The sequence below is a fragment of the Lampetra fluviatilis genome, chromosome 31 (assembly GCF_964198595.1).
Source record: "Lampetra fluviatilis chromosome 31, kcLamFluv1.1, whole genome shotgun sequence".
Lineage (NCBI taxonomy): Eukaryota > Metazoa > Chordata > Hyperoartia > Petromyzontiformes > Petromyzontidae > Lampetra > Lampetra fluviatilis.
Genome location: NC_136305.1, coordinates 8,486,268 through 8,496,419, shown reverse-complemented (window position 1 = coordinate 8,496,419; position 10,152 = coordinate 8,486,268). Strand labels below are relative to the sequence as shown.

At 57.1% G+C, this 10,152-nt stretch overlaps 1 protein-coding gene across 1 annotated transcript in view; it reads left to right on the top strand.

Moving 5' to 3' along the window:
- The first annotated feature begins 365 nt into the window (after positions 1 to 365).
- The window catches only part of LOC144943515 (unconventional myosin-X-like), a 68,195-nt gene continuing 58,408 nt past the window's right edge, over positions 366 to 10,152 (top strand). The window contains exon 1 of the mRNA XM_078871032.1: positions 366 to 644. Coding sequence (XP_078727158.1) covers positions 624 to 644 — 21 coding nt within the window. The 5' untranslated portion in view covers positions 366 to 623. The remainder of the gene's footprint in view (positions 645 to 10,152) is intronic.

Below are 10,152 nucleotides of genomic sequence, written 5' to 3'. Positions count from 1 at the left end.
GGAGGGAGGGAAAGGGAGAGGCATGGACGAGGTGGAGAGAAAGTGAGACGAGGGGAGAGGGTGAACGGACCGGGGGAGGGGAGAGGGGGGGGCAGATGGGGAGTTAGAGGAGAAGTGGGGGGGTAGAAGGTAGAGTTGGGAGGGAGAGGATAGAGGGGAGATGGGAATGAGAGATAGGGAGAAGGGGAGACGGGGAGAGAGGGGGGTGGGAAGTGTGAAGAGGAGAGGCGGTGGGGCAGGGAATATAAAGTTGCCGTAGGGACGAGAAGGGAGAGGGGGGGGTGGAGGGAGTCGCCGAGAGAGGGCGGGGAGTGGGAGGAGGACGTGGAGAGGGGGGAGGAGAGAGCCGAGTGGGAGAGCGGGGAGGCAGCAAGAGCGCCTCACTCTCGAGTCGGGAGCGCGTGGGTCACGTCGACTCGCTCCCGATGAATGAGGCTGCGAGCGCGGGGCCCGGATAAGGCTTCGCGACCCCGGGAAACAGGGACCCCGGGACTGAAGGACCCCGACACCAAGGGGGTCCGGGATGTGAGGACGGAGCAAGGGTCCCCCCCTCTCGACCCCCCCACCCATCTCTACCCCCTCGCTTCCCCTGCACGCGCCGTGGCGACAGCTGCCTTGGCGTGATGGAAGGGTTCCACCCCGTGGTGAGACGCGACGGGAGTGGAGGTGGTGGTGGTGGTGGTGGATGTGTGGGTGGACGTGGACATGATGACTGAGTTGTTGTTGAAGGTTTTTGAGTTGAAATTGGGAGTGATTTGTTTTTTGTTTTTAAATAAGGGTCATTGCCCGAAACGTCGCCCTGTTATGTTTTCATTTTAAGGTCGCGCAGTGTATATGCCGCATGTGTTGAGTTGTTATTGTTGGCGGTGCTTGTGCACCACTGCCACAGCAGCAGTAGCAGCAGCAGCATCACCAGGTAAGGCGTTCGTGTCAGATGTTGGTGGTGAACGTCGAGTCGACGTTTTGAGTCAGAAGTGAATGTGTAAGCTGTGCGGGTGGAGTTGCGGTGACGGGACGAGGACGTGCTGGACGGGGCTGGTGGAGCAGTGTGGAGTGATCGACTTTGGTGGTGGAGTTGTCGGTGGAGCACGTGTGGTGGAGTGGGGAGCGGTGGTGCAGCGGTTAGCGCACTGCGCTACGAACCTGGTTACCCGAGTTCGATTCCCGTTCACGGCCAGCCAACACCGGTGACGATTATTTGTAACCGGTCTTGGGCCTCCCCTAGGTTGACTCGGCCTCAAATGGGTACCTGGTGCGGTGTGTAGTAAACATCGCCACTGGGGAGACAAAGGCGGTCGGGCGTTGTGCTGGCCACCCATCCCCTCGTGTGCCATGCCGGCCTTCAATAGGGGCTCGCTAACAGCACTTGCCCCAACAAGTGGTGGTGGTGGAGTGGGGTCATCAGTGTTGATGATGGTGGAAATGATGGTGGTGGAGTTGGTGACGTTGTCGATGCTGGTGGAAGTTGCTTGAGGGTTTGCAGTGGCGGGTGAGCTCAGGTCGACTTGACGAGGTCTCACCTGGTGAGGCAAAGTGCTCACCTGGTGAGTCTGCAGTCACAACATGGCCTGGCAGGGTCTCGCCGGGTGAGTAGGGGTCTCGTGTACTGTATAAGGATCTGGTTTGAATCGCCCGGGAGGGGAGGAGGAAAGGGGGTGTGGAGGTGGGGGATAGGGTGGGGGTGGAGGTGGGGGGTAGGGTGGGGGTGGAGGTGGGGGGTGGGGTGGGGGTGGAGGTGGGGGGTGGGGTGGGGGTGGAGGTGGGGGGTGGGGTGGGGGTGGAGGTGGGGGGTGGGGTGGGGGTGGAGGTGGGGGGTGGGGTGGAGGTGGGGGGGTGGGGTGGAGGTGGGGGGGTGGGGTGGAGGTGGGGGGTGGGGTGGAGGTGGGGGGTGGGGTGGAGGTGGGGGTGGGGTGGAGGTGGGGGTGGGGTGGAGGTGGGGGTGGGGTGGAGGTGGGGGTGGGGTGGAGATGGGGGGTGGGGTGGAGATGGGGGGTGGGGTGGAGATGGGGGGTGGGGTGGAGATGGGGGGTGGGGTGGAGATGGGGGGTGGGGTGGAGATGGGGGGTGGGGTGGAGATGGGGGTGGGGGGAGATGGGGGATGGTGGGGGATGGTGGGGGAGGGTGGGGGAGGGTGTATCTCTGTGTTGACTTGCGTCACCTGGCCACGGCGCAAGCTTCTAAACTGGTCCTATACAGTGCGGGTGACTTTACCTGTATGTCAACTCTACCGGTTTCCCACCTGCGCCCGTGTCTCAACCTGCACACGTGGCTATAACTGCACACGTGGCTCACCTGTAGTAGCCGAATCACACTCGTACCCGTGTCTCATGTGTAGCAATCATCCGTACCTGTGTGTCTCACCGGTGCTTGAATTACTCACCTGTACCTGCCTCTTACCTGTTCATGTCTCTCACCTGCACCTGCGCCTCACCTGCACCTGTGTATCGTACCGAAACCCGTGTCTCTTACCTGCACCTGTCTCACTTCTACCCGTGCCACTCACCTGTGTTTCATGTATCTGCACCTTCTTTACCTGTTCATGTCTCTCACCTGCACCTGTGCCTCACCTGCACCTGTGTATGGCACCGAAACCCGTGTCTCTTACCTGCACCTGTTTCACCTCTACCCGTGTCACTCACCTGCGTTTCATGTATCTGCACCTTCCTTACCTGTACCTGTCTGTTACCTGTTACCTGCACCTGCGTCTCACCTGTGCTCCTCGCCTGCCCCGTGCACCGCGAGTTGGAGCCGCTAGTCGGACCGCGAGTGACGAAGCCGACTCGTGCAACGCTCTCACGGCTATCGCCGCGAGACGGATCTCATCCCTTGCCCCTCGTCCTGGGCCCTGTCATATGAACGTGGAATTCCCACCATTGGCACAAGGCCACCACCAACACAGATGCGCTCTGCCTAACGCCTCCTCGTGCGGGCTGCCACCCTCGCTCGGCTCGACCTTGATCGGTGCGCGCGCGCCCCGGGCTCTTTCGTGCACCGCTCCACCCTTCACAAGTGCTGCTGACAGCACTTGCCCCAACAGCTCGCGTGGGCTACATGGGGGATCTTTGTCTTGTTGTACGAAGACTATGACCGCACGTGCGTGTGCCAGCGCAATGCATGACCATGACATGATGCGTATTCATGATGGTCGCTCAAATCGGTTTATGTTTGCATAGCCCGTAACCGAATGAAGACAAAAAAACCGGTCAATACAGGTTTGCCGCACTTATGTACATGTCCAGTGCATTTAAACGTCGGGCATTCATCCCTCGACCTGAGAGCCCAAAGACGACTCGCTGCCACGGTGGTGGGGGGGGGGCAGTAGCGGCGCGCCCACCGCGGTGGCCCAGCGTGGAAGAGCAGGCCAAGGTCCCTTGCGGTCCCCCTCCAGCGGAGGCCCCTCGGGCTGGAGAGGGCCATTGCAGGGCTGCAAACTTTACGACTGGGAGACGAGTGCGGGCGATGTGCTTGGGCCTGCCGCCGTGCGGTTTGTACGGGTCCCGGCGCGCGGGGACAATCGTTCGTCGTAGGCCGGAGTCGGTTACCGAAAACCGGTCACCGATTCGGAGGCATTCAACTCATCCGTAGCCGGGCCGTGCAACATCGCACCGCTCCAGGCGACGCGTGTTTTAGCCGCGTAGCTCTCCCCTCTTCCGCTACTGGGACACATTCTTGTTCTGCCCACGATGGGTCCCAGCTGCGCTGTGGCCCAGAGGTGGCAACCCAACTAACCCGTTAGTGGCCGCTTGCCTGCTCTATGCAGGTTCCCCTTGCTTCGTGCGGTAGATGCATTACAAACAAATTGCGCACAAACCGAGGGAACCCTGTCGTAGTCGTGTTACTACTGCGGTCTACACACACCACCGCAGGCGTAACCAGGGCGGCCGCCGGATTCGAACTGCGCAGTGAGCGGCAGACGCGCCGCCGCTGGAACTTCGCAGAGGGCCCGGCCCGGTAGCGAGCGCTGGACCCACGCAGACGTCAACGCACGGAGCGGCGAGCCGTGTGGCACGTCGCCTACGAGCCCACGGAGCGCTGGGGGTCCCTACCCTCACTCTAAGTTGATCTTACAAGTCCCAATGCACGTTTCTGGCTCTAGGTCGGTGTGTGAGTCTATGGGTCCTATGAGAGTCTGTGTGAGTCTATGGGCCCTGTGTGAGTCTGTGTGAGTTTGTGGGTCCTGTGTGAGTCTATGGGTCCTGTGTGAGTTTATAGGTTCAGTATGAGTATATGGGTCCTATATTAATCTATGGGCGCCTGTGTAAGTCTGTGGGTCCTATGTTGATCTATAGGGCTTGTGTGAGTCTATGGGTCCTGTGTCAATACATGGGTCCTGTGAAGGTCACCAGTATCTGTTGGTCCATGGATTCCTTTGGTAATCCACCATCCTCTGTCTGAGTCTCATAGACCTACAGACGCAGACCCAGAGTCCATAGTTCTTGGTTTGACAAGCGACCTGCGGTCGTGTGTGTCGACCAACCGAAGTGGAATCACAGTGGAATCACAACGGTGGGGCGCTTTGTCCACATGAGGGGCACACGCTCCGTATGTGCCCGGCACAGGCTGTGTTGGTCGCTTGTCAAACCTATAACAATATCACCACGGCTGGAATCAGCCAAAATTATATATAAACCCAAATTTGTTTGGGATTGTTGTTGTTGTTGTGCAGTCATTTGGTGACCAGGCGGAGATCGTCAAAAGAGCTTTTGCGTGTCTCGTTTTCGACTCCGTCCGGACCAGAGGAAACCAGAGCACCTGGAGAAAACCCACATATGCGAGGGGGAAACACTCTATCCCCGCACAGACGGAACAGGTGGAGATTAGTCTACATCTTGCCGTACCGCCTTCTCGTGGCAGATCCAGCGGCTCCTCCTCGACACCCTTGGGGGGGGTAGGGAGCTTCGCGGCGTCTGTGGGGGGAGGGTGACCAGGCCGAGTGCCGGCGCGTTGATACCGCTCGTCGCGGTCGCTCCACCCGTCGCGCGGGGTCGAGCACCCGTGGACGCCTTGGTAAATAGCTGCCTCGGTTTGTGTTCGCCGCAACTGCTACGCGCCAGCGTCTCGGCGGGCGGCGCGTCTCGGGATCCCATCGATGTCGTTCGGCAAACGGAGCGGTGGCGGGCCACCGCGTGCCCGGCGTCGCGCCGCCAGATTTTGAAAATGGAACGCCGCAGTTTCGCGGTCGGAGTTCACGAGCTGCGTCGATAGCTTTGTGCCACACAGAGACAGCTGCCGCTGGGGATGCTCCAGGCTTGACCACACAGCAGTAGTAGCAGCAGCAGCAGCCACATTGCCCCGCCGCTTTGTGTGAAACACAGCGGCGCCTTCCTGCGTGACGATGACAGCCTTGCACGACCCCGCGATTCATAATTGGTTGATTTTTGGGTTACAGATCGCGTCCATAGAGACGCGTAAAGATACACAGTGATGCATCTGAGGCAGGCCACGGTAGCGCGCGATTGTGGCCACGCAACCCAAGCTATGGACCGTACAGGAAACCACTGTAGTCTACGCTCCGTCGATGGAGGAGGAGGACCAGAGCTGCGAGATGAACTTTCTCGCTGCTGAAGCTGCCTCGCGTTGGTTGGGAGACCTCGAGATTGGCCTCCGGAACCGTGGCCGTGCCGCTGCCGACATCGTCCGCAAGGAGCGGCGTGAGATTGAACGCCAGGTGAACGGCACGGAGTCGCCACGAGTGTGAGAAGGGCACGGTCAGTGCTCTCGGAAGATTGGGCCCATCGACGAACGTGGGCTCAATAGACCGCCTATATTTAGGTGCCCTGTGTTTGTGTGGGGCTGTGTGTGTGTAGGCTGTGTATAGGGCTCCGTGTGAATATGTTGTGTGTATGTTTGACTGTTTGTAGAGGCTGTGTGGGTGTGTAAGGGTGTGTGTGCAGGATACGTGTCGCTGCGTAGGCTATATAGGCTTTGTGTGTGTGTGATGGTGTGGGGAGCGATAGTGTAGTGGTTAGCGCTCTGCGCTACGAACCCGGTGACATGAGTTGGATTCCCGCTCACGGCCACCACCAGTGACGATGACCTTACCAAGTCGTGGGCCTCCCCTAGGTCGACTCAGCCTCAAATGAGTACCTGGTGCGGTGTGTAAACATCGCCACTGGGGAGACAAAGGCGGCCGGGCGTGGTTTTGGCCGCCCATCCTCTCGTTTGCCGTGCCGGCCTTCAGAGGTGCACGCTAACAGCACTTGCCCCAACAGTTTATTGCAGGCTATACGGGGATCTTTCTTTTTATCTTTGTATTTGTAGACTGTGTGTGTAGAGTGTATACGCTGCATGGGGCTGTGTGTGCGGCTGTGTTAATGTGTGTGACTATGTACACTGTGTGGGCTGGATTGTGTGAGGAGCTCACAGATCCTTGAAATATCTGGATACGGTCCCATCAGTGAGCCCTTCTGGCAGGCGAGGCTGCGTTGGCTGGGTCATGGAGCCCGCATGCCCATGCAGCTTCTGTTTGGCCGGGTAGAGGGGGCTAAATTAGTGGGACACGGGCTGGAGAAGACGTGGACTGATGCGGTACAGGAGGATGTAGAGCTGTGTGGACTTGCCGATGACCGATACCAGCCCTGTCAAGATCGGCCTCTATGGAGGAGGCGGCTGCCTCCAACTGCCCAGCAACAGTGGAGGATAGAGGAGCGACGCTCACAACAAAGAGCGGAGCGCCGGGCAGATAAAGCAGTGAATTGGTACAGTAGTAAGCGCAGCTGGTGCATCTGCCAGTCATTTCAGTCAATCAACCCGTGGCACCTGGGTCTGTCCTATGACCTGCCAGCAATGAGTCTTACCCTCATCACGTGATGGCCTCAAAGTGCACCTAGCCTGGCACAAGTGCTGTGGTTGTATGTACGTAGGCTGTGAAGAGGCTATGTGTAAAGCTGTGCATGCTCAAGTCTTTTCATGAACCCCGATCGCACGCCAGAGAGGCACGTGGCCGAGACGTGGCAGCGTGTGTGCATGCGTGTGTCCCTGCGTGTGTGTGTGTGCCTGCGTGTGTGTGTGCCTGCGTGCGTGTGTGCCTGCGTGCGTGTGTGCCTGCGTGCGTGTGTGCCTGCGTGCGTGCGTGCCTGCGTGCGTGCGTGCCTGCGTGCGTGCCTGCGTGCGTGCGTGCCTGCGTGCGTGCGTGCCTGCGTGCGTGCGTGCGTGCGTGCCTGCGTGCGTGCGTGCCTGCGTGCGTGCGTGCCTGCGTGCGTGCCTGCGTGCGTGCGTGCCTGCGTGCGTGCGTGCCTGCGTGCGTGCGTGCCTGCGTGTGCGTGCGTGCCTGCGTGTGCGTGTGTGCCTGCGTGCGCGTGTGCCTGCGTGCGCGTGTGCCTGCGTGCGCGTGTCCCTGCGTGCGTGTGCGTGCCTGCGTGCGTGTGCGTGCCTGCGTGCGTGTGCGTGCCTGCGTGCGTGTGCGTGCCTGCGTGCGTGTGCGTGCCTGCGTGCGTGTGCGTGCCTGCGTGCGTGTGCGTGCCTGCGTGTGTGTGGGGTGTGTGGGGAGCGGTATTGTAGCGGTTAGCACGAACCTGACGACCCGAATTCGATTCCCGCTCACGGTCAACACCGGTGGCGAATATCTGAACCGGTCCCGGGGCCTTCTCTAGGTCGACCCAGCCTTAAATGAGTTCAGGCTTTGGTGCGCAAACAACAGCACTGAGGAGACAAAGGCGGCTGGGCGTGGTGTTGGCCACCCATCCCCTTCGTGTACCGTGCTTACAACCTCTTAGTTAACAACATTCGTCGTTGCTTGCGAACAGCACTTCCCCCCCCCCCAACGGTCTTGTTAAAGGATGTTTAACACGTGGCAGGCTTTTGCCGACCAATATCATCCATAATAGAGGTTTTTTTGGGGTTAGATCGCGTAAATATATAAATGTGTCGTTAAAACCCGCCACCACCCGACACGGCCAACTAGTAAGGGTTGTCACGTTAACAGAACGTGGCCAATTCGTCACTAGTACAGCATCTTATGGTTGTTAAACGATTTGTGTCTTCATCTTTGTGCAGTTGAACAGTCGGTGCGGTTGTGGTGCTGCGCTTGTTGTGTGTTCATGTCATCTTGGTTGTGGACGTGTGGACGGAGTTGTGCGGTTTATGTATTTTTTTTGTGGCTGCGGCTCTTGTGCGTATCGATGTGCTTGCGTGGTTGTGTGACCGCGGTTGTAGCTGCTGTGATGTGTGAGTGGTTATCGGTTGCGTATGCATGTCACTGTGTGTTGACTGTGTGTTGACTGTGTGTGTGTGGTTATGTGATCCTCTGTGCGTGGTTGTGGTTGTGTTGGGCTGTTTGTGTTCCGGTCTGTGTTAAAATTCCCGAACCCTCCCCCCCACCGACCCATAACTCCCCTTTCCCTCCCCCGCATCTTCTCCTGCCCCCACCACTTCCTCCGGAAAATCCACGACTCCGCGGGAGAGAGAGAGAGGTGAAAGAGAAACAGAGAGAGAGGAGAACAGAGGACAGGGAGACGTGGAGAGGTATTTGACCAGAAAGCAGAGAGATGTTTGCAAGAAAATCTGAATTAAGTAAAGATGATGATCAGCGAGAGAGACTGAGAACTAGAGATTAACAGGAAGATAAAGAGAGATGATAAGGGAGTGAATGGCAAACAGAGATGATCAGAGAGATGAAAACGGAGAGAGAAACAGAGAAAGTAGAGTCCAGGAGAGATGTAAACAGAGCGAGAGCGACGAACAAAGGAATAGATCAACAAGAGCGAGGTGCCCATAAAGTGGTGAACAGGGAGAGACAGAAAGACTCACACATGCAGACACGCTCACTCACAAACTCACACACGCAGAGATTCTCACACACAAACTCACACACAGATTCACACACACAAACTCACGCACAGATTCTCACACACAAACTCACGCACAGATTCTCACACATAGACTCTCACACACACAGATACACTCACACACAGAGCCACTCACACACACACAGACCCACACATAGACTCTCTCATACACAAGAATCTCACACACAGACTCACGCACAGATTCTCACACACAAACTCACGCAGATTCACACACACAGACTCTCACACACACAGAGACACTCACACACAGAGACACACACAGAGACATACACAGAGACACACACACACACAGATTCTCACACACAAACTCACGCACAGATTCACACACACAGACTCTCACACACACACAGAGACACTCACACACAGAGACACTCACACACAGAGACACACACAGAGACACACACACACACAGATTCTCACACACAAACTCACGCACAGATTCACACACACAGACTCTCACACACACAGAGAGACACACACACACAGAGACACACACAGAGACACACGCAGAGACACTCACACACAGATACTCACACACACATACGCTCACACACAGACACTCACACACAGAGACACTCACACACAGAGACACTCACACACACAGACACTCACACACAGAGACACTCACACACAGAGACACTCACACACAGAGACACACACAGAGACACACACACACACAGATTCTCACACACAAACTCACGCACAGATTCACACACACAGACTCTCACACACACACAGAGACACACACAGAGACACACACAGAGACACACACAGAGACACTCACACACAGATACTCACACACACATACGCTCACACACAGACACTCACACACAGAGACACTCACACACACACAGACACACACACACAGAGACACTCACACACACAGACACTCACACACACAGACACTCACACACAGAGACACACACACAGATTCACACACAGAGACTCTCACACACACAGAGACTCACATACACATACGCTTACACACAGACTCACAGACAGAGACACACACAGACTCACAGACAGAGACACTCACACACAGAGACACACACAGAGACTCTCACACACAGAGACACACACACAGAGACTCTCACACACACATATACCCTCTCATACACAATAATCTCACGCACAGATTCTCACACATAGACTCTCACACACACAGATACACTCACACACAGAGCCACTCACACACACACAGACCCACACATAGACTCTCTCATACACAAGAATCTCACACACAGACTCACGCACAGATTCTCACACACAAACTCACGCAGATTCACACACACAGACTCTCACACACACAGAGACACTCACACACAGAGACACACACAGAGACATA